Source organism: Oncorhynchus mykiss, chromosome 22 (genome assembly GCF_057628025.1).
Source record: "Oncorhynchus mykiss isolate SJ-2025 chromosome 22, ASM5762802v1, whole genome shotgun sequence".
Taxonomy (NCBI): Eukaryota; Metazoa; Chordata; class Actinopteri; order Salmoniformes; family Salmonidae; genus Oncorhynchus; species Oncorhynchus mykiss.
Genome location: NC_143043.1, coordinates 44,109,488 through 44,134,151, shown reverse-complemented (window position 1 = coordinate 44,134,151; position 24,664 = coordinate 44,109,488). Strand labels below are relative to the sequence as shown.

The 24,664-nt window shown below is 44.4% G+C and overlaps 1 protein-coding gene and 1 pseudogene across 2 annotated transcripts; one reads left to right on the top strand and one right to left on the bottom strand.

The window, feature by feature from the left end:
• Positions 1-1,265: 1,265 nt before the first annotated feature.
• On the top strand, positions 1,266-16,431 carry ccnyl1 (cyclin Y-like 1). Its single transcript, XM_036959286.2, has 10 exons — positions 1,266-2,862; positions 6,088-6,168; positions 6,454-6,497; positions 9,570-9,670; positions 9,763-9,798; positions 9,958-10,009; positions 11,086-11,205; positions 12,937-13,103; positions 14,755-14,917; positions 15,559-16,431. Exons 1-10 carry the CDS (start codon positions 2,706-2,708, stop codon positions 15,673-15,675), a joined length of 1,038 nt encoding a protein of 345 aa, XP_036815181.2. The 5' UTR covers positions 1,266-2,705; the 3' UTR covers positions 15,676-16,431.
• A 91-nt stretch (positions 16,432-16,522) lies between these two features.
• On the bottom strand, positions 16,523-22,195 carry LOC110501853 (frizzled-5 pseudogene; annotated as a pseudogene). The gene has a single exon (XR_016490647.1). The product of XR_016490647.1 is annotated as a frizzled-5 pseudogene (transcript).
• Positions 22,196-24,664: the final 2,469 nt, after the last annotated feature.

The window sequence follows — 24,664 nt, the reverse complement described above, 5'->3', positions numbered from 1 at the left end:
CATAAATGTTTTATATGGACTAATGGGTTGATATTACATGGAAACAAGATGTTATTTAACCGTATCTGGTTCTCGAAAAACATTGTCCTTGTCAGCCAATTAGTTAGTATTAGTGGGAATCTATTTACGTGGTGAGAATTTATGGAAAGATATAACTTTGAGGTTTCAAACAAGGAATATAAGACACTTATAAAAACTATACCTAGTGGGATAAAAGCTTTACTTCAGAGTAATGCGTACTTTGGAATATCTCCTATTGTAAGCGATATCCAGGTGAATGGCATAGGCTTAGTAGATAAGAAATTCAACAATTGTTTATTAAGGAATGTTTTCTATAGGAAGTCTATTCCCTCTGTGATATTTTGCTGTTTTTCATCGTTTGATGTAAACTGGAGCCGTGCTTGGCTCACTCCACACACATTTATGGTGACCAATAAAGTAAAGGAGATCTCCTTTCAGATTATCCATAGATTCTATCCATGTAATAGCTTGATTTCTAAGTATATACCTGATGTTACCAGTGAATGCAGTTTTTGTGAACTAGAAACTGAATCTATTGAACACTTATTCTGTCATTGTTTACATAGTGAAGTATTCTAGGCTGATGCAAAACTATATCTTGGCAACAAAATGCACACAAACTTTGAAATATCTAACTTTGACATATAATTTTACTACACTGATTCCACAATTGAACGTGAGATGTCATAAATCTCTTTATGTTATTAATAAAAATGTTTCATACACAAATCAAAATTTATGAAGAAAAAGGCCCTTTTCTTATTTAAAAAAAATCTGATTTGGAAAACTATTTAGAATCATTGAAACGTATACAGAACAAAATGTCTAAAACATGTATTCCCTACATGTCTGTATTTTAATTGATATAATGTGGATTTGTATTTTTATTATTTTTTCTCTTGCTTATTTGTGGAATCCCTCTGGCTGTTCTGTTTCTGGGGTTTTGCACGTTACTGTTTAATAATAAAAATAATAAAAATAAAATAAAGGTATTTTTAAACGGCTGCATTGGTATAATTTAGGTACAGTCCTCTCCGTGGTTTTTGTCCAATCAAATGTACGATTAGCCAAGAGGTTGTCTTTCTATGGGTGGATGATTGACATGTTCATAGAGCAATGAGAGAAGGACACTCTTGATTTATAAAGACCAATAGGGATGAAGATGTATGTACTGAATATAGTTATTGGTCAGAATGAATTTAGACTGACACGTGTTTCAACCAACTGCCATCGAAACATTCCCCTTTGTTTTGAGTAGTTTATGGTTCTGTAAGTGGGTGGGTCAACTCTGCGTGCCAGATGTGCGTTCAGTTCGCTTGAACGTTTGCTACGTTACGGAACGGTTTGTACTTAACGACTCGTTTCCCCAAAACGTTCGTGTACGTTCTTGAACAGACGTTGAGGATCGTTTGCTCGCGTTTGGTGGGTGTGGCGAGGTGTGGCTTGAAGCAATGAGTGACGAATTTGCGAATTTAAAGGGCAGTGGCTATGCTGACAGCGTTCCCCAACCCTTCCCGACAACTGGTCGTTCAGTACGATCGTCACTAGTTACCACTCCCAGAAAGTCAGAAACCCCTCTTATTTCAACAATTTATCTTCCTATAATGTGATTTTAACCTGAACTCCAACCCTAAATTAAGAATTAAAAGCAATTGTATTTATTTATTCATTGTTTTTGCTATAGTCACATGTTCCGTTCAATTGAACGTTCCAAACGTAAAAGCGTACTGAACGCAGCCCAGGCAGCGGTGTGTTCAGAGCTGATGGCGGTGGTGGCGGGTAGCGGACCGCAGAACTGGCCGGTGGAGAGGAGGGGATAACGTAGCTTTTTTTTAGTCCACAAGTTGTGAGATCGAAAATTAACTCCGACAAGGCTTGACCAGATTACATTCACTAAATGATTTGAAACTCCCCGGCTTTGATTTCTTTATCAAGCGGGTAGCTACGTTAGTGTAGGCCTCAAGCCTCGGATAAAGTTGTCGTCTGATCCTGGGATTGGGAATCCAAGAAAGATCTCTCACGCCAGTCCTATCTCGGACAATTGGGAATCCCTGTTCGGAAACTATTGGGGATCCATGCGTGGAAGAACTAGCTAGTGGCATATGAGTGGAGTAGTTTTTTTTCGTTAAATGATTGTTTAAACGGCAGCTCCGGAGGCGTTGATGCATATTGGCAAAGTTATTAAAGGGACGAGCTAACTAGTTAATCTATCCTACAGACAATGTTCCATTGCTGCTAGCTGATTTCGCAAAGGAATGATGAATGGGCAACCGCTTGTAATGCTCGGATTTAAACAGCTGCTTGATTACCTCAGTGTTACAAATAATTCGTTTCGTTAGTTAGCAACCCTGTAAATAATAGAGCATAGAGCACTCGAACAAACATCGATTTTTATTTTGCCGTGCAGCCAGCAATCTGATTCATGGTGCGGACGGAGCACACACTCAGATGGCCAGGGTTGCAATTTATTGACATTACTGGTCCACAATTTAGTTGACCATTTACGTGTTTCTCTCATCTCTGTTTTAATTACAGATGTGTTTTTTTTTTTAATCCTAGGACTTGTAGCTGAATCATAGGCTTATGTAATGTATGTATGCAGCAGTAAAGCTAAATATCTGGCATCCTTGATTTGAAGGAACTTTGCACTACTTAATTAGTGTTGAGGTTATCCCTGGTTTGGAATGGGGAATACGGTTTCATGCTGCGTGTCGCCCGAGGAGAGCCCAAAGCTACCAAGGCAACCGGTGGACCGCCACGAAGACTACCAAATAATTACGGCCGTGAGTGACGACACCGGCCCGTACCTGCAGCACATCAGCGACAGAGAAGTCCCTGACGGTAGGTGTCACACACCCGACAGCATAGCTAGGATTGGAAATATTTACAGAATGTGACTGGTTACGAGAAAGACAGAACCGGTAAGGGTCTGTCCTGTGTTTGGTTGGTTTCCTCCAAATCTACATTCTCATTGGCTGTGGTAGTTGCATCAGTAGAGATGCAGTACTAAAATATACAACATCCATTTAGTCTTTTTAACACACTCTTTCTCATACACCTCCGAGGCTTGTAGCCAACTGAATTACATGCAAATAAAGTTAGGTGAGATGAGGCTACCAATTGGGAAGGAGGGCTATTTGATCTATAGCCCCCTGGTGTCCGGCCCCTCCCTCTCAGCAGGGTTTGATGTTGCTGGTTGTTTACAGCTTTAGACTACAGCTTTAGACTACACCTGCATGGTGTTACACTCCTGGGGTAAAACCACACACACACTTCCTGCTGCTGCAACACCAGGCATCGTGCACTCATCCATTCAGACCCACAATGACTGAGAGCAGAGGAGCTCAGACTGTTGTTGCCACCATCATTGATCTCAGTGATAAGGGCATTCCACAGTACCAGCCCAACTAGCTCAGCCAAATCAAATTGTATGTCACACGCCGAATACAACAGGTGTAGACTTCACCGTGATATGCTTACTTACGAGCCCTCCCCCAGCAATGCAGAGTTAAAAAGTAAGACAAAATTATCAAACAAGGAAATGGTAACACAATAAAATAAGACTATATACAAGGAGTACCAGTACCGAGTCAATGTGCAGGGGTAGGAGGTAATATGTACATATAGGTAGGTGTAAAAGTGACTAGGTAATCATTAGTTGCCATACCAAGCCAGTCAAGATGCTCTCAATGGTGCAGTTATAGAAACTTTTAAGGATCTGGGGACCATGAGACATTTTTTTCAGCCACCTGAGGGGGAAGAGGTGTTGTCGTGCCCTCTTCAAATCAAATTTGATTGGTCGCGTACATTTTGTGACGTGTTTGTTCTTAAAATTGCACGACTAAGAGCTCCTCAGCAAAAATTTAAATTAATGATAGATTTATTGAGTTATCTCAGAATAATTCTGACTTTTGAGGAAGTGTATACTGGCTACAGTGTCTCAAAATGGACAAACCGTACTATTGCCTCTATTTATTTTTTTTCTTCTCGTTTTTCAAGCAAAGGTCTTTCAAGGAAATATGTGAGCACATTCGTTCGGTTGGGATAAGCGAGTTGGGCTAAGCGCCAGTTGAACTGAAGCATGCTGACGCCTTAACATGCCAACCAGGCCTCGCCCACCCTTAGTGCTGCAAGGTATTCTCCCGGCAGGAAGACTCCAGTCCAGGGAAAGGCCAGGGAGTGATTGATGGAGGTTGGTGGAGGGAGGAGAGTGGAGCTGTGTGGCTGGGGAGGGGAGCTGAGGCTCCATCTTATCTAGGCTGGAGTAATCCCATGATGTTGTCTGACCGACTCATCTTAGTGGATCTGATAGGCTGAATAACTTTGTGTCGCACCATGGTTTGTGTTGTAAAAGACTACATGTTGGCTAGTCTACCTGCTAGTCGCTGCCCTATGCTCTGTAAAGAACACACTGTTTGGTTCGGTAGCCTGTCTGCAGATGGGTTGGCATGACTACTCCCACTTCCTGTTTCTCAGCGTGCTGGCCAGTGTGGGAGGGGTGTAGAGTGAGGACTGTGTTTTCCACAGAGACCCCAGACAAAGGTCTCCTTGTTGCCCCCGCCCTGCCAGTCCCATACCACCATCCCCGCACACGCTGCCAAGCCAACCCGCCTGGCCTCGCATCCCCCTGGCCCTGCCTGCCACGTCTGATCCAGACCAGGAGCACCCAATCCCAGACAGATGTAGCTGTTAATACGTTAGGGTAGGATGAGGCTGTCTAATAGCTCCACCTGACCATTGAGCCTGTAATGTGGTGTGGTTGCAAAGGAGGTCATCAGATTCATCTGCATCATTAGAATCCGACGCTCCTGCTGTCCAAGTGTGTTTTGTTACATAGCCTGGCTGCTGTACACACACGTACTCACTCATTCATTCATCCATCTAACTGGGTAAAAGTAGGCCTGGGAATTGCCAGGGATCTCACGATACAATAGGATCACCATCCTTAGCTGCTGATATGTGTCAAGGTCTCTGAATGTGCTGTAACTGTATCCATTTTCCCCATCACTAGGTACTGTAATGGCATGCATTCCTTCCAGGTACTGCAGCACAGGGATAGTTCTAATGGTTGAGTGACATCCTGTACCGTATGGTACATTATAGAACAGGTTGTGCTGATTGGTTGATATGGGACAACTCCCACAAAATACAATTTCTTGTTAATGTCATAATTCCACTGTCTGTAGCCCAGGCAGGAAATTCATAAACTTCATCTCACTCGTGGGGAGAGTCTACACATTTTTTCATGCTACTATTTGGTTTGCAACAGTTGGGGGTTATAAACCTAGCTGTCTGCCTCTGACCGAGGCAACAATGTATAATTTTACAAATGCGAAGAGGCAAGCTAAGCACTGGCTGTCACCAAGCGGCACCAGGACAGCAGCTAGTTCTCCCAGTCCTGTGCTATCAACGGAAACGTCACTGTTAACATCCCCAACTAGCTTGGTTACCTCAGGCTCACCAACCATAAGTTGTTGCCTATGTAGGCCTATTGGATATTTATTACATTCATTATTGAAGTTCTTGTCTCATCATCATTGAGTCTCTGCTAGCTATCTACATGTCAATGACTTGTTTAGCATAGCAACGTTGAATGAATCGAAAGATTAGAACCAACGACTGGGTCAACAAGAGAAAACAACTAAGACCAGCCCGCTTGGGTAGCAAACTTTAGAATGTAAAAACAAATTTACGTTTTAAAATGTTTTTAATGAATATTTTCATAAATATGTTGGCAACATATAGGCTTCAAACCCTGGAATTATCATGTGATAACTTCGCCTCAGAACAGCCCTTGTCGGGAGTTGTCACGATAATTCCCGGGTTCTCAGGCATTATTGTTTAGGTTCAGTAAGCTACAGGTCACTGTTCTGTCTGTCAGGTCTCATTTTCCACTCACCAGCTTCAAGTCAACATACTCACCTCAGGTGAACTAAGGTAGTTTACCCCATAAACAGGCGGTTTTCTGGATCACCAACTTTCCAAGTCAGGTTCTTCTGTTTCTTAGTCTCATTACTCTTGTTGTCTACTTTGTTTCTAATGGTCAGCGGTGTCTTTGTGTTCCAGAACTGGCCCAGGAGTCCAACCCATCAGACCATGCCAGAGCCAGCACCATCTTCCTCTGCAAGTCCCAGACAGACAGCGAATGTAAGTACTCTACCCTGGTCACAACACATCACACAGCAGAAATGATCATAACGCCATGTCAGCCAATACGGAACACATCTCAAACTCTCGTCTTACGCACTTTAGCTACTTGGTACAGTGGTAAACCAACCTTGTCTCTGCTCTAGCAAGCTATGTAGAGAGATGGTACTTAGGCTACTGGAAGTGACTGATATGGCTTTCTCAGAAGCACAATGTGACTCAGTATCATTCCAAATTTTCTGTTTTGTCTGGGTCTGTAATGGCCTATTTTGTTTTTCCTTCCAGTGCGAGACAAGAGGAAAAGCAATCACATAAACCATGTCAGTCATGTAAGTATTTCAATACGAAGTTTTAATTTTGTGTTAACCAACAATAAATAATGAATTGTGTGGGCCTACTGTGTGGGCCTACTGTGTGGGCCTACTGTGTGGGCGTGCATGTGAGAATACATCTGTAATCTCATTTTCCTCGTAACTTGGGTCACTGGAGGACAATTTGGGTCACGGGAGGATGGTCAATTTGTCATTTGGGTCTCGAGCTGAAACAGGTTTAAGAACCTCTGCTCTAGAGGACAACACCAAGCTCATGTATATGCAAATGCCACTCTGACCATCACACCTTATTGGTCAGCTCTTATAGGATGTAGCCCTTATACTGGTTGAAAAGGACAGATTGTTCCAATTTAGTGTCCCACAGTGGCTGTACAGTAACATGCTATACATGACGTCAGAGCTCAGTGGCTGTACAGTAACATGCTATACATGACATCAGAGCTGTGGCTGTACAGTAACATGCTATACATGACATCAGAGCTCAGTGTCTGTACAGTAACATGCTATACATGACGTCAGAGCTCAGTGGCTGTACAGTAACATGCTATACATGACATCAGAGCTGTGGCTGTACAGTAACATGCTATACATGACATCAGAGCTCAGTGTCTGTACAGTAACATGCTATACATGACATCAGAGCTCAGTGTCTGTACAGTAACATGCTATACATGACATCAGAGCTGTGGCTGTACAGTAACATGCTATACATGACGTCAGAGCTCAGTGGCTGTACAGTAACATGCTATACATGACATCAGAGCTCAGTGGCTGTACAGTAACATGCTATACATGACATCAGAGCTCAGTGGCTGTACAGTAACATGCTATACATGACATCAGTGTCTGTACAGTAACATGCTATACATGACGTCAGAGCTCAGTGGCTGTACAGTAACATGCTATACATGACATCAGAGCTGTGGCTGTACAGTAACATGCTATACATGACATCAGAGCTCAGTGGCTGTACAGTAACATGCTATACATGACATCAGTGTCTGTACAGTAACATGCTATACATGACATCAGAGCTCAGTGGCTGTACAGTAACATGCTATACATGACATCAGTGTCTGTACAGTAACATGCTATACATGACATCAGAGCTCAGTGGCTGTACAGTAACATGCTATACATGACATCAGAGCTCAGTGGCTGTACAGTAACATGCTATACATGACATCAGAGCTCAGTGGCTGTACAGTAAGTAACATGCTATACATGACATCAGAGCTCAGTGTCTGTACAGTAACATGCTATACATGACATCAGAGCTCAGTGGCTGTACAGTAAGTAACATGCTATACATGACATCAGAGCTCAGTGTCTGTACAGTAACATGCTATACATGACATCAGAGCTCAGTGGCTGTACAGTAAGTAACATGCTATACATGACATCAGAGCTCAGTGGCTGTACAGTAACATGCTATACATGACATCAGAGCTCAGTGGCTGTACAGTAACATGCTATACATGACATCAGAGCTCAGTGGCTGTACAGTAACATGCTATACATGACATCAGAGCTCAGTGTCTGTACAGTAACATGCTATACATGACATCAGAGCTCAGTGGCTGTACAGTAAGTAACATGCTATACATGACATCAGAGCTCAGTGGCTGTACAGTAACACAGTAACATGCTATACATGACGTCAGAGCTCAGTCTCCACTTCACAGCTCTCTAACAGCCGTTCTGAAATAGAACATCACACGACAGGAAGTTGCCCCCAATCCTTTGGCTGTTTGAGTGAGGGGGAAATGCTGTAAATTACGAGGACTCAATGTATTTTGAAAGATGAGATGTTGAAGATTATAATCAATACCGTTTTGAGTCCAAATGTGCACTTCACATTTCCATATCATAAAACTCATGTGATATACAGTGTGAAGGTTCATGATCACTGTCTGATGTATAGTTGTATAGTTACAGGATGACATGGCGTTATACCCTGGGTTGTCCTGAACAGAAAGAGACCATGTTGGTTGAATTGTGAAGAAAATGTGCAATATTTTTCTTATGTTGCACCAACCCCAAATTTTCAAAGAATTTTCTCATGTTGCTGATTGTATCCAGAGTATTTTTAGATTTCGTTATCAACAAATGTGGCGATAAGTACAGTAACTGTAAAATGCACACCAAATCAACGATGTAATGTTTTGGATTCAGTCCTGTCAGGTGAACTGTTGTCCTCACCTTTCCTCTAATCATTTCCCATAATCCCCAAACTGTTCCCTTTTTAATTGCTGCCATGGTTATTCTTTTTTTATTTTACCTTTATTTAACTAGGCAAATTTGTTAAGAACAAATTCTTATTTACAATGACGGCCTACCCCGGCCAAACCCGGACGACGCTGGGCCAATTGGGCGCCGCCCTATGGGACTCTCAATCACGGCCGGATGTGATACAGCCTGGATTCGAACCAAGGACTGTAGTGATGCCACTTGCACTGAGATGCAGTCCCTTAGACAGCTGCGCCACTCGGGAGCCCATATGCTTTCCATAATTCTTCCGTAAGAAACATTTCAATTTAGCCCGTTCCATATAGGTGAATTCCCACCCGTGTAAGTAGTTAAGCAGAGGGTTGGCTGTGGTTATGGCTGCCTTCTTTTACACCAACCTCTAATAATATAACTAGCTAAGTGCCAAGACCTTTGACCTGGTCAAATAAAAGGCAGGGCTCCTTGCCTGCTACTATTCTGTGTGTGTTCATGTAGCTTGAGTTGACCACAATAGAACAGGCTGTAACCCCTGTGGTGTCCTGTCAGCTAGAAGACAGACACAGATAAAGAGGAGACCTGGTGAATGTTTAGCGAGTGTTCACCCTCAACTCCACCTCATCTCCTTCTCTCTGTATTATAGAGCAACGGCCCAGTTTAGCCACATTTCAAACCTTTTACCTTGGAAATAGTTCATGACCCAGGAGTGACTTATTGGTGATGTCATTATTTGGCTAAGGCCACCACAGGCTAACGTTAGCATCAATTACCTCAGAAGGATTGGGTTCAGCAGGGCCCACATTAGCAGCGTCTGACTTCCATGTCACATGTTTAATTTTGCAGACCTCTCCTGGCCCTCTCTCTAAGAAGTACAGTTCCTGTTCCACCATCTTTATAGATGACAGCACGGTCAGCCAGCCTAACTTGAAAAGCACAATTAAATGGTGTGTACCCACTACCTTCTTATAGGCACACACAGGAAACCTTTTGTAGTTGAACTCTGGCCTAATGAATTCTGTCTGTCTTTGTTTTCCAGTGTTACATTAGCAATATACTACCACATTAAAAACAGGTGAGTGGCAGTGCTTTGACTTGTTCAGTCTGAGTATGTACAGGTATTACTTTAAATGGGGGATCAGAAGGTGCCTTCGAGGCCTCTGGCAGAATGTCTGTATTGGACAGTATTTGGCTCGTAGTGGAGACGTTTCCTCTGTTCCTCTGTCTCTCTCAGGGACTCAGACAGGTCACTGGACATTTTTGATGAGAAGATGCACCCCTTATCGGTGAGTGGTCGGTTCAATTTGACCATAATCCACTCAGGGTTTACAGGAAGTGAATAGCTGTTATGTGTTTACAGGAAGTGAATAGCTGTTATGTGTTTACAGGAAGTGAATAGCTGTTATGTGTTTACAGGAAGTGAATAGCTGTTATGTGTTTACAGGAAGTGAATAGCTGTTATGTGTTTACAGGAAGTGAATAGCTGTTATGTGTTTACAGGAAGTGAATAGCTGTTATGTACTCCAAAGACCTGCTAATACAGGTTTACATCAAAACAGAGGTCTGCAGAAGATGTGGCAGTATTGGTTTCTCAGCCCTTGTCTACATCAATATCTGGCATCAGCCACCTTCCTCACTCCCTTCTTAGACCTTACGCTGCAACTTGATATGCCCCATAGCCCAGCATAGCACATACCACTGCTCTTAGCTCCAACTTCAGCATAGCACATACCACTGCTCTTAGCTCCAACTTCAGCATAGCACATACCACTGCTCTTAGCTCCAACTTCAGCATAGCACATACCACTGCTCTTAGCTCCAACTTCAGCATAGCACATACCACTGCTCTTAGCTCCAACTTCAGCATAGCACATACCACTGCTCTTAGCTCCAACTTCAGCATAGCACATACCACTGCTCTTAGCTCCAACTTCAGCATAGCACATACCACTGCTCTTAGCTCCAACTTCAGCATAGCACATACCACTGCTCTTAGCTCCAACTTCAGCATAGCACATACCACTGCTCTTAGCTCCAACTTCAGCATAGCACATACCACTGCTCTTAGCTCCAACTTCAGCATAGCACATACCACTGCTCTTAGCTCCAACTTCAGCATAGCACATACCACTGCTCTTAGCTCCAACTTCAGCATAGCACATACCACTGCAGGGGGAATGAAGAAGTTAGTTTAGCTCTGGTAGGAAAGTCGATATAAAACCATTAGGAAATTGAGAAATTACTTAAATGTTTCCTTATCTTGTTGGGGGGTAGTCTTTTATGTGCTATTCAAGACATGAATGTGTGTTTTGTGTTGTCTCTGGGATGGTATGTGTTGTCTAACACTGTCTTCTCCCTGCAGAGAGAGCAGGTCCCCGACAACTACTCTGTTATGGACCCTGAGCACAAACTCATCTACCGCTTTGTCAGAACTCTATTCAGCGCTGCACAGCTCACTGCAGAGTGTGCCATCGTCACCTTGGTGAGGAGTTCAATCAGCAACCCTCAAAACACATACAGTTGAAGTCAGAAGTTTACATACAACTTAGTGAAATACATTTAAACTCCGTTTTTCACAATTCCTGACATTTAATCCTAGTAAAATTCCCTGTCTTCGGTCAGTTAGGATCACCACTTTATTTTAAGAATGTGAAATGTCAGAATAATAGTGATTTGTTTCAGCTTTTATTTCTTTCATCACATTCCTAGTGGGTCAGAAGTTTACATATTAGTATTTGGTAGCATTGCCTTTTAAATTGTTTAACTTGGGTCAAATATTTCGGGTAGCCTTCCACAAGCTTCCCACAATAAGTTGGGTGAATTGTGGCCCATTCCTCCTGACAGAGCTGGTGTAACTGAGTCAGGTTTGTAGGCCTCCTTGCTCGCGCACACTTTTTCAGTTCTGCCCACAAATGTTCTATAGGATTGAGGTCAGAGCTTTGTGATGGCCACTCCAACACCTTGACTTTGTTGTCCTTAAGCCATTTTGCCACAACTTTGGAAGTAAGCTTGGGGTCATTGTCCATTTGGAAGACCCATTTGCGACCAAGCTTTAACTTCCTGACTGATGTCTTGAGATGTTAATTCAATATATCCACATCATTTTCCGTCCTCATGATGCCATCTATTTTGTGAAGTGCACCAGTCCCTGAGTTTGGAGGTATGTCTTGAAATATATCCACAGGTACACCTCCAATTGACTCAAATATCAATTAGAAGCTTCTGATAGGCTAAAGCCATGACATCAATTTCTGGAATTTTCCAAGCTATTTAAAGGCACAGTCAACTTAGTGTATGTAAACTTCTGACACAGTGAATTCTAAGTGGAATAACCTGTCTGTAAACAATTGTTGGAAAAGTTGCTTGTGTCATGCACAAAGTAGATGTCCATTTGTGGAGTGGTTGAAAAAAATAATAGTTTTAACGACTTCAACCTAAGTGTATGTAAACTTCCGACTTCAACTGTACATGTATTGTAGCTCCGTTGGTAGAGCATGGCACTTGTAACGCCAGGGTAGTGGGTTTGATTCCTGGGACCACCCATACCTAAAATCACTTTGGATGAAAGCGTCTGCTAAATTATAATGTACTGTATTATTCACTAGGTGTTGTGGGATTGTATTAACCTACATGAGACGCTAGAATACATCTGCACTAATGCACCACAGGGGGGCAGCAGAGTAATAGAAACCATTGACGAAGTACATTAAAAAAAAAACTTTTTATTTAACTGGGCAAGTCAGTTAAGAACAAATTCTTATTTACAATGACGGCCTACCCCGGCCAAACCCTACCCTACCCCGGCCAAACCCTAACCTGGATGACGCTGGGCCAATTGTGCGCCACCCTATGGGACTCCCAATCACAGCCGATTGTGATATGGCCTGGAATCGAACCAGGGTTAGTAGTGAGGCCTCTAGCACTGAGATGCAGTGCCTTAAACCGCTGCGCCACTCAGGAGCCCAAATGAACAGAGCCTAGTTTCAATTTAAACAGACCTGCATTTGATTAATACAATTGGTCCTAATATATCAAGCATTCCTTATTTCCTGGACTCCAACCATAACAAAGTAGTATTTCTCACTTGTGTGTGTATATAGGATAAATAATCAATAACATGCCCCTTTCCCTACTGGTTTTCTATGTTGGGCACATGGCATTTCTGAATGGAAATAACCAGCTCAGGTTTATCAAAGACCTCTAACCTCACCAGGTGTACCTGGAGCGTCTGCTGACCTACGCTGAGATAGACATCTGTCCCTGCAACTGGAAGCGTATCGTACTGGGAGCCATCCTGCTGGCGTCCAAGGTGTGGGACGACCAGGCCGTGTGGAACGTAGACTACTGCCAGATCCTCAAAGACATCACCGTGGAGGACATGTGAGTGGACAGGACACACACACACACTCAAGATACACCTTTCTCACTATTGTGCCAACCTAAACCGTACTTTAATGTTCAGCTTCAGATATGTTATTTTCACTTTGAGGGCGGGGGCTGGTTTGGTAGTGATTTGGGGGTGGGGGCTGGTTTGGTAGTGATTTGGGGGCTGGGGCTGGTTTGGTGGGGGCTGGGGCTGGTTTGGTAGTGATTTGGGGGCTGGTTTGGTAGTGATTTGGGGGCTGGTTTGGTAGTGATTTGGGGGCTGGTTTGGTAGTGATTTGGCGGCTGGTTTGGTAGTGATTTGGGGGCTGGTTTGGTAGTGATTCATCATGACCATGTTTCAGGTGGAGAACAGATGTAGACTGGAGCCTTCTTCCCCCCTGGTCTGATAATCATTCATTGGGCTGTAGTCTATAGACTGGTACAGTCTTTAGCTCTCATCAGGGCTGTGTGAGATGAAGACCCTGCTTTGGGCACCAAAGGAGTGAAGACTTGGCCCAGAGAGGGACATTGAGGGAGGCGGAGTACTGGTTGTATACAGGATCTCCAAGCCATCAGTAGGCTGCTCCTTACTAAACTACTGGCTGAAATTCTATTGGCTTTTAGAGTGGGCTGGAGTTGGCTGTTGTCTCTTAAGTTAGGTTGTTGTTGGAGTTTGTACATGTGTCAAATAAGGGGTGCTTATATTTGTTCTGTTTCACACATGACAGTGTATTATGAAATAGAAATGTTTTTTGTTTTTTTTTGCATCTCCAAACTCCTCCTCAGACACCCTCAGAGTGGGGTCACATCCAGGGTCAGCCATTATCAACAGCAACCTGGGAGAAATTGGGGTTAAGTGCCTTGCTCAAGGGCAGATTGACATTTAAAAAAATATCTATATCTGGTCAGCTCTGGAATTCTAGCTACGGTTACTGGCCCAATGCTCTGGGCTACCGCCACCCTGTGTGTGTGAGCCCATGTCCCTCCCGCTCTACTTTGGATTTGCAGTCTACTGTCATGTCTTTGTGAGCTGGGGAGTCTGGAGTGGCTCTCATCTCTCCTACATAATGGCAGTAGCCCTCACACACTCCATTAGTTGCCCTGGGAGACCAGCCTTCCAACACACACCCTCCAGCCACCCTGGCCCTCATGTCTTCTCTCCCACAAAGCATCCTGGATGTTGTCTCCGTGGTGACTGGCATGCAGCTCTTTTATTGTCATGGTGATAAGGATGATGAGGCGAATCTGTTCAGGAGAGACATGAAGCGAGCCGTATGGGTCTTCATTGTCAGAATGAATAGGCCAGCCCTCAGTTGCTCTAGTTGGTTGAGTTGTATTTTTATTTTTTTATGTAATTCCTGTAATTACTTGGGGAAGAATATATTTTACATTTTTTAAATAATAAACATTTGAATAAGATGGGTTGAATAGCAGTCCTGTAGACCTGCACCCTTCTCCTTGCTGCTGTAAGGGAAAGACAAGGTTTTGCTATTGGTTAGACTCTCGCCCTAGTCAGTGGTTGACGACGTTACCCCTATCGTTGATCTATTTGGCATTTCTCCCTCACTCATTGTCAGGGTTGATCCTAGATCTGTGCCTGAGGGCAACTTTTTTGTTGTATTAGAAGTCTCTATTAACCCTGTTTAATCCGCTCTCCTTCCGTCAGGAACGAGATGGAGCGTCACTTCCTGGAACTTCTGCAGTTCAACATCAACGTACCGGCCAGTGTTTATGCTAAGTACTACTTTGACCTGCGATCTCTGGCCGAGGACAACAACCTCCTCTTTCCCCTCGAGCCACTCAGCAACGAGAGGGCACAGAAACTGGAGGTAAGGTGGTGAAGGGTGGTGGATATGGTGGTGAAGGAAATGATGGTGAAGGGTGGTGGGTATGATAGTGAAGGATATGATGGTGAAGGATATGATGGTGGTGGGTATGGTGGCGAAGGATATGATGGTGAAGGGTGGTGGGTATGATGGTGAAGGATATGATGGTGAAGGGTGGTGGGTATGATGGTGAAGGATATGATGAAGGATATGATGGTGGTGGGTATGGTGGCGAAGGATATGATGGTGAAGGATATGATGGTGGTGGGTGGTGGGTACGATGGTGAAGGATATGATGGTGAAGGGTGGTGGGTATGATGGTGAAGGATATGATGGTGAAGGGTGGTGGGTATGATGGTGAAGGATATGATGGTGAAGGATATGATGGTGGTGGGTATGGTGGCGAAGGATATGATGGTGAAGGATATGGTGGTGAAGGATATGATGGTGGTGGGTGGTGGGTATGATGGTGAAGGATATGATGGTGAAGGATATGATGGTGGTGGGTATGGTGGCGAAGGATATGATGGAGCTTACAGGTAGCAAAAAAGGATGGCTGCTGAGACATGAATGGTCAAAAGGGAAGTGTTATTAACCAGTGCATCAGGTATGAAGCCAATGAGCCTGTGTATTGTGTTGTCCAGGCCATCTCCAGACTGTGTGAAGACAAGTACAAGGACCTGAGCCGAGCGGCCATGAGGAGGTCCTTCAGCGCTGACAACCTGGTGGGCATCCGCCGTTCCAACGCTGTGCTCTCATAGGCCAGCCACACTTCAGCGTTGTGCTCTCATTAGTCAGCGACAAATCTGTCACTCCAATACTGCTCTCTCATAGGACAGCCACACTCCAACATTGTGCTCTCACTGGACAGACACAATGGTGGAGTTAATTTCACATGGCCCTGTGCCCCGGAATGGGGGAAGTTTGCTCATTTTAGACTTCCATTGGTCCTTAAGTGAAAAGTCCACCCGCCTGGAGCACTGAGCCATGCAAAATTAACTGCACCAATATCTGACCTCTACAGCCCAACCAACACCCCAGGATACCTGCCACAAACCCAGCCCCTCAGAGACTGGTCGAGGCAGCACCATAGGCCCTGTCCCGTCCCAGCCCCTCAGAGACTGGTCGAGGCAGCACCATAGGCCCTGTCCCGTCCCAGACCCTAAGAGACTGGTCGAGGCAGCACCATAGGCCCTGTCCCGTCCCAGCCCCTCAGAGACTGGTCGAGGCAGCACCATAGGCCCTGTCCCGTCCCAGACCCTCAGAGACTGGTCGAGGCAGCACCATAGGCCCTGTCCCGTCCCAGCCCCTCAGAGACTGGTCGAGGCAGCACCATAGGCCCTGTCCCGTCCCAGACCCTAAGCGTAAAATAACTTCTTCACTACATAGAAAGAAGGGGAAAAATACTTTTTTTTGGTGCTTACTATGTAGGCTACTAGCTGTGAAATGTACCTGTTTTTAAATTGAAAATAATTTGGAGATGGAGTATTTTAAATAAACACTAAACATGTAACAAATCATTGTCTTTCATTGGAGTGGAGATGAGAAACATGTGGGAGCGCATTGTAAACATTTTACTTTAGACATCAAATGACGCATACTCAGAAACAGATTGGTCCACAGTTTAATTCTCTAGCAGTGAGAGCTAAATGAAATGAGAGTAGGGGAGAGCTGCATCTTCAGAAATATCTAGAAATAAATCTTTCTTGCAAAATCTCAGCAATGAATTTGCCACATTGAATGTAGTACACACACAAGGCTGCAGTCCAGACTACTGAAGGACGCCACCGCAGAGTAGAACTCTCACACTGAACGTCAGGAAACAGGCTAATAAATTAGACACTGGAACATTTACACACTAGTCTGGTTAGAAAAACTCTGAAGCACAACAAAGTAGAAAGTCAGAAACCAGCAACTGGACAAGGTTTTAGTTCACCCAGAGTTAACCATGTTCTAGTCTAGCTGTCCACCAGTTCGACCTTTTGACCATTTTGTAAACGTCTGACTCAATGTGAGTACTGACGCGGTCATTGAAAATGTATACAGAGCCGTAGGTGATGTGTCCCATGGTTCAGTGCAGTTTACAGGTGATCGACATCATCAAATCAAATTTATAAAGCCCTTCTTACATCAGCTGATATCTCAAAGTGCTGTACAGAAATCCAGCCTAAAACCCCAAACAGGTTTTTTTTTGGCCTGGAATGGCCAAAACCTAGAAAGGAACCAGGCTCTGAGGGGTGGCCAGTCCTCTTCTGGCTGGAGATTATAACAGAACATGGCCAAGATGTTCATAAACAACCAGCATGGTCAAATAATAATAATCACAGTAGTTGTCGAGGGTACAGCAAGTCAGCACCTCAGGAGTAAATGTCAGTTGGCTTTTCATAGCCGATCATTAAGAGTATCTCTACCGAAACCTGTACATTTACCATTGGGTTGGTGTGAACAGTTCCAGTGTGTACCAGCAGGGGGTGTAACACAGAACTCAGAGGGAGGTCAGGTGCACTTTGGCCATGCCTTCTCTTCTGGCCTGTGAGACTGATCTACAAACAGACAGTCCCTCTAAACCACTTTACAACATGGTCCATATCAAAACTATTCCAAAGCATTAAACTCCTTACAACTGCTATTAGTGTTTTCTAGAGGCTACTTTTGACCACGACTTCTAACACAAAATACTGGTTGAGAAAAAGAGGCCCTTGTTTATTGATATACTAGTAGACTACACATCCATTTTCAGATGACCTCTGAAAGCTGATTTAACCATAGGTCCAGTCCAGAATCTGGTCAACAGTTGGGCTAGAGATCTTCATCCTACTACTATAAAGACCGGCTAGGGTGTTCACAGACCAGTTGGTCAACCAAACTGGATTTTACCGGGCAGGATAGGGCAGATTGTGTGTATTGGTACGTACTGGATTAATTGAACTGGAGCAGCATACAAACACATCCATACCACAGATACACCACACATTTACTAGATTCATACTGAATAGTGATTCAAACCACTGGGATTGCAACGAAACACATGAAATATTTTCATCCATTAAGGACCCAGTGTCCACACTGAATAATGGTGGCATTCTGGGTAAGCAAAATCCATAGTCTTTTATAGAGCATCATATATACAGGAATAAATAGTGAGTCATCTAATGGTCCAGATGTGCAGGTTATACGTCCATCCACAGTCTGACGAAAACACAACTCCCTTTTTCCCCTCAGAGAATGTTCTAGTGCCCTCAAACTCAACTCTGGCCAGCGAAGCCAGTGTCACTGCATTTTTACGTTGTTCCCCTCTAATCAGGAACTGATTGAGACCTGGGACACCAGGTGGGTGCAATTAATTATCAGGTAGAACAGAAAACCAACAGGCTTCAAGCCTTGTAGGGTAAAAGTTGAATACCTCTGTGGGTCTGTTGAAGTAGTGGTACTTTGCCAAGGCAGCGATGAGTACCAGTTGTACCAAAGAGCTCATATGATACAAACGTCCCATTTCATTCAAAGAAATTCACTTTGTGATTTCTACAATATCCCTCTTTTCTGTTAAAAACACATGTGTTCTATGTTCCATGAAAAGAGTCAGTGAGGCAGGTTTGTTGATAAATGTTGTATTTACAACCTGTGGAATGACTTGGTTCATCTCCTGGTTGTCCTCTGACCCTTTTGCTTCCAGAGAACTGCTTTATCACGTCCAACGTCAAGGTGAGGCCCGTTCTCACATATGACAGAGCTATCACTGGACACCATTAGGGGCTCCTCTACCCTCTAGGGTCCCATTCACACGTGTGAGGGCGGGGCAGGTTTGTGGTAGGACCCTGGTGGCAGAGCTGCCCCGGGGTGTCCCGTGAGGACCGTGCTGGCCTCAATGTACATGGAGGGGGGCACGGTGGGCTTGGAGACCCAACAGGGGCAGCAGCGAGCAGTGAACCTCCTCCAGGACTCCAGGGTCTTCCCAGACCAGATCCACACCCCTGACGTGATGCCCACCACAAGACACATGAAGTACTTCAACATGAAAACGGCGTAGTCGGGCCCCAGGCCCAGCCTCTGTCTCTCAGCCTGACAGGAGCAGGATAGAGCCCGGTCCCAGCCCGGCCTGTAGTGCTGTTCGTACACCAGGCAGGCTACTACTATAGTAGCAGGAACAGTGTAAAGCACCGTAAACAACCCAATCCTGATCATCAGCTTCTCCAGTTTGTCGGTCTTGGTCCCTCCCTGTTTGATGATGCTGCGGATGCGGAACAGAGACACAAAGCCCGCTAGGAGGAACAGGGATCCGGTGAAGAGGTAGACCACCAGGGGAGCTAACACAAACCCCCGCAGGCTCTCCAGACTCTGGTTCCCCACGTAGCAGATCCCCACCACCGGGTCTCCGTCCACAGAGCTCAGAGCGAGGACCGCAATGGACTTGACGCTGGGGATCAGCCAGGCAGCCAGGTGGAAGTACTGGGAGTAACCAGCAATCGCCTCGTTGCCCCACTTCATGCCCGCGGCCAGGAACCAGGTGAGGGAGAGCACCACCCACCAGATGGAGCTGGCCATGCTGAAGAAGTAGATGAGCAGGAAGACCAGGGTACACAGGGGTGGGCCGGTGGTGTCATACAGGATGTGCTGCTGGTCTCCGCTCCCAGCGCACGCCACCCTCTCGTGACCCGCCACTAGTCGTATAATGTAGCCCAGGGAGACAAAGAGGTAGCAGGCAGCCAGGAAGATGATGGGTCTCTCAGGGTACTGGAAGCGCTCCATGTCGATGAGGAAGGTGGCCACGGTGGTCAGGGTGGAGACGAAGCACAGGATGGACCACAGGCCGATCCAGAAGGTGGTGAAGGTGCGTTCGTCCTGGGAGAAGTAAGGGTGGTGGCAGGGTTGGGCACAGTTATCCACAGGGCCAGTGTGGACCCGGTTGTATAAGGGATGGGCGTCTTTCTTGATGGGCACCAGAGGGTCCCGACAGCGGCAGTCCCGGTCACACTCCTGGGGGGCGGGGGGCTTGGGGGCAGGCTGCCTGCGGCGGGTGCCCTTGGGGGTGGGTTTGGGGAAGGAAGGGGCGAGGGTGGTGGTCTCGCTACTGTTCTGGTCCATACACAGAGTCTCGTCTCCCAGCTGAGGCAGCTGCTCACAGCTCATCCTCTCTGGCCACTCAAAACCATACTGGATCATGAGGGGGGAGCAGCCTCGCTTGGCCCGCTCACACACAGAGCGGCAGGGGGGCAGGGGCTTCTTGTAGTCCTGCAGACAGATAGGGGTGTACATGGAACACAGGAAGAAGAGCAGGTCTGGGGAGCAGCGGATGCGGACTAAGGGCCAGAACTGATGGACCTCCAGCCCCACCTCCTCCTGGGTGTCATGGTTGAACTGGTTGGGCATGTAGGTGAGGTTGTACCCAATGCCCTTACACATGGGAACCGTGATGGGCTCGCACACTATGTCCTTGGAGGCAGCGTGCGCTAGCAGGGGCAGCTGGGAGAGGAGCAGCGCGAGCAGCCAGCAGACGACACCACACAGAGGGGGTTTGACTGTGGTCGCCATGGGGAAGTGGGATATTTCCATATAAAGAATATAGGTAGAAAAATGACAGGAATTGCGTTGTGGACCCAGTATTTGCTAAGCTCAGGCTTTCCTTTCATTTATGACTGCATCTCCGACATATGAAATCCCAGGAGAAGCGTAATTGCTCCAGCAGCATGTCCACAGTCCTCTGTTCTATAAATCACAGACAAGTTTCATCCCAGACTGCAGGACGCTCATTCTCTTCCAACAGCATGAGCACCTTTCGAAGGAACCATGGTGATTGTAAATACAGCAGCCAAGATCCGAAAAAAACCGAAATAAAGTGCCAATGTTTTATCCAATAAAGCTAGTGAGGATTTCGGGAAGATGGACTATGAACACCAAGCCGACCGAGGCTCTAAATAGGTTGCATTCAATTGTAAATCATTCACCAAGCTTTGCAATTACTTGAGTTGACAATTAATTTACCCTTTCCTTGCATGTCGGCCACGCGTCAATAAATGTAGTAACTGTAACCACAGGCTTAAACAAGAAACAATGTTATATTCCTCCAGTTTTGTATTCCGCATGACAGGTGAAGTCGCCTGTGCCTTGAAAAGAGGAACACCTTTCGCCGCGTCTCTCTGAACAATAAAAGCACTTGGAAGCAAAACTGTTAGAAAAATAATCTCAATGTTTCTCTCCGCTATGGTGCCTCATTTAAAGTCCACATTCCAATCCAATTAAAACAGACTCCCCTCTTCATGCAGCCGCTCTCGGGGTCTGAACCTCGGGGTAGAAAACAGGTTTCGGATAAACGTCCACTTACGCTCCTCTCGCTCCAAAGTTTGGGAAACTCGTTACGCTTTCCTTTGTCCAACCAAATGTATCACTTGGACAACCCCAGAGTCGTCTCATTCAAAACTTCAGCACTTGTTTTCCAAACTTATCTCAAACGATTGTAAGCATGTATCGCTGTGTCTCGCTACACATCTCAAAGTGCTTGCCAGAATAACTCGCTCCGCTGCCCAAGAGGAAGAGACCCCTCCTGCTGCAGAACGCCCACCTCGTCCACAGCGCCAGCCCTCGAGCACTCAGTTCTATTGACCAAGGACTGTTTGGATAGCTTCACCACGCCTACTCGCACTCCGCCGCGCTCCTTGTACCTTTTGGACTAATGAGGACCAGAGTTTGAGCTACAGCGTTGACCAAATCAGTTCATTTATGGATGACCAAAATGTACCGGATGTGGAGGGACAGGTGGCATTTGGAGACATTAACGCACCTGCACCTCAAGCTGTATACTGTATATGCACCGTGGATAAAATAAATAAATAGAGTCAATGTAGGGACAAATGAAAGGTGGGGATCATATTGAAAAGTGTTTTGACGGGTTCCTGTACTGCATGGGTGTTTACCAGGGTTGGGTGGGTTACTTTCTAAATGTAATCCGTTAAAAAAGTTACTAGTTAATTAACTGTCCTAAATTGTAATCAGTAATGTAACTTTTGGATTACCCAAACTCAGTAACGTAATCTGATTACATTGAGTTACTTTTAGATTACTTTCCCCTTAAGAGGCATTAGAAGAAGACCAAAATGTGTGTTACCAATTGAAAGACATCCATTGCAGGATAAATCACTGTTAAAGTTTACATAGCTGGCTATATATGGATAATACATTTGACTTTATGGGTTGGTTATGTAGGCTTCTTCTAACACGTCATTTTCTACTACATATAATAATAATAATAATACGATTCAATTATATCTTTCCATTAAAAAACTAAGTCTATCAGAATTCCAGAAATATTGGAAATATGGAAGTATAGATTAGCCAAATTGTTTTACCTGAGCATGACCCAGTGGTGATTTTAGCATGCAAATCTTGGTGGGGCAAACAAATAAAATAATGATGCATGCCAGCAATGCCTCTATACAACACTAAACAATACATTAATTGCACTATAACAGTGCCAAACGGTGCCCACAAACTGTTAGGGCCTACATAAAGCTGTCCCAACAGCAGTCCCAACACCTTACCACTGCTAAACCTGGCTATCAGGGGAACCTTGTCTGGCAGCGATTCAGCCTTATTTATTGCCTTTTTTTTAAAACATAGCTGATATGGCTGACTTGTTTAAACAAATGTGGTTTCTACTGACAATTGACATGTACAAACTATGGCATAAGAGAACGATGAGCAGATAAGATGCAATCCGATGAAGACATTAATGAGCGAGCTAGGACGGACGTTGTCAATATAACTATTTGTTCAGCACTTTTGAAATGTACAGCGACAGAATTCAGAACATGGACAGTTCTTACAGTGTTCTCCCTGTACACCAAGTCAGAACCATAGGATAAATAACGGGGGCATATATGCAGACATTGAAAGCTCTTACAATATTCAATGATTACATTTCTCTAAAACAGGCTAAAGGATAATTAAGAGGGGAAAAGGGACCAAATTATTTGCATGAGGCACATGGGCTACTAACAGCTTACTACATAACAGAGCAAGTAACGTTATTACTTTCTTAGCTACAGTATACATATCTCCATGGCATATTACATCATTTATGCAGCAACATTTTTGGACTAACCTTGTGCTGTGCTCACTTCCTTCCAAACCACTCATTGTTGAATTTGCAATTTCCATAATGTTTATGTCCAATGACACCGATACGTTTTATCTATAGTTTCTCTTCATTATTTATCTTCACATGACAAGGATTGAAAAGTATTTGCCAACATATTGTAGACTTGATTCATGATGATGACTGCTAGCTAAGATTTTGAAAGTATGATGTTGACATGATCAGTCCAATCAAAGCTACTGTACATATAACGTGATTTGACGCCATTCTATCTGTGTGTGGCCAATGACCTTGAGCCTTCTTGGATGGGCACTTCTAATGTAACGCTATGACAGCAGCCAAAGGGTTTGAATTTTCGAGGTCTCCCCTTACACTTCACAATGACGTAGTTTCCCCATGAGTGACAGAACACTGAGCCAATCACGGCGCAATGCTCCACATTTTCTGCTGGCTTGCCCCACCACCACAGAAAGCACTGAGCTAGGCTGAAACACCTGTATTTTGGAGCTGCATTAGTCAAGAAAACAAAAAAGAGACAATGTTTGTATGCGGCTTTACTAACTCAATTATATATATATACATTGTTTGCAAACTGATATGTGACATGTATTTTAATGCCAAAATAAAAGCTGCACTTGTATTCCATAGGCTTGGATCCGCACTGCAGCAAGACCGCATTTTTCACTGGCTGTCCACTGGTTTCAAAAACAATGATTGATAGGCAGCTTAAACTTCTTGAATTCAACCATTATTGGGTTCAAATCCACATTTAGATTTGTGAACAGCCATCCACAACAACCACAATCCGTACGGCGCAAATAGCTAAATGAGAGAGCAGCAGTGTGATTCACATCAATGCTCTTATGTAGATATGAATGAGTGATATCCGTATCACCGTAGACTACACCACTGCTGTCGTCCTTACCTCCAAGATTTTATTCAAGTTGGATAATCTTTGGATGCCGACAGCATTCGCACCATTGGAAGACATAGCTTGGACTGTAGCCTACAAAAGCCTATTTGTGCTCTTTTCTCGCGATCCATCAAACACATTTGGTGTGTCATCACAGTGGTCTCTGACATCATAGTGGTCTCTGACATCATAGTGGTCTCTGACATCATAGTGGTCTCTGACATCACAGTGGTCTCTGACATCATAGTGGTCTCTGACTTGTGGTCAGACTCGCTCAGGTGGAACAAATTTAAACTTGGGCCTTTTTTCAATGCCGATTTGAATGTCATTGAGAAAACAGAAATGTAAAAAAATAAAATAAATCACAAACATCCTTTCTGAATTTAAAAGTAATCCTCGAAGTAATCATCTAGTTTTTCAAAAGTATCTGTAATTCAATTACAATATTTTTGCTGGTAACATAATGGATTACAGTTACCATTTTTTGTAATCCCTTAAATGTAATGGATTACATGTAATCCGTGAGTGTTTACCCTAGAGGTCATAATGGATTACAGTTACTGTTTTTTGTAATAGCTTACATGTAATGGATTATGGTATCATTTGTATAAAAAATAGGGATTATGGCATCAAATACACCAAAACACATGGTTTCCAGGCGTTATTATGAGCTGTTCTCCCCTCAGCAGCCTCCTGTGCAAGGGACCCATTCCTGCAGCCTGAATCATCAACACACACCTGTAGAAAA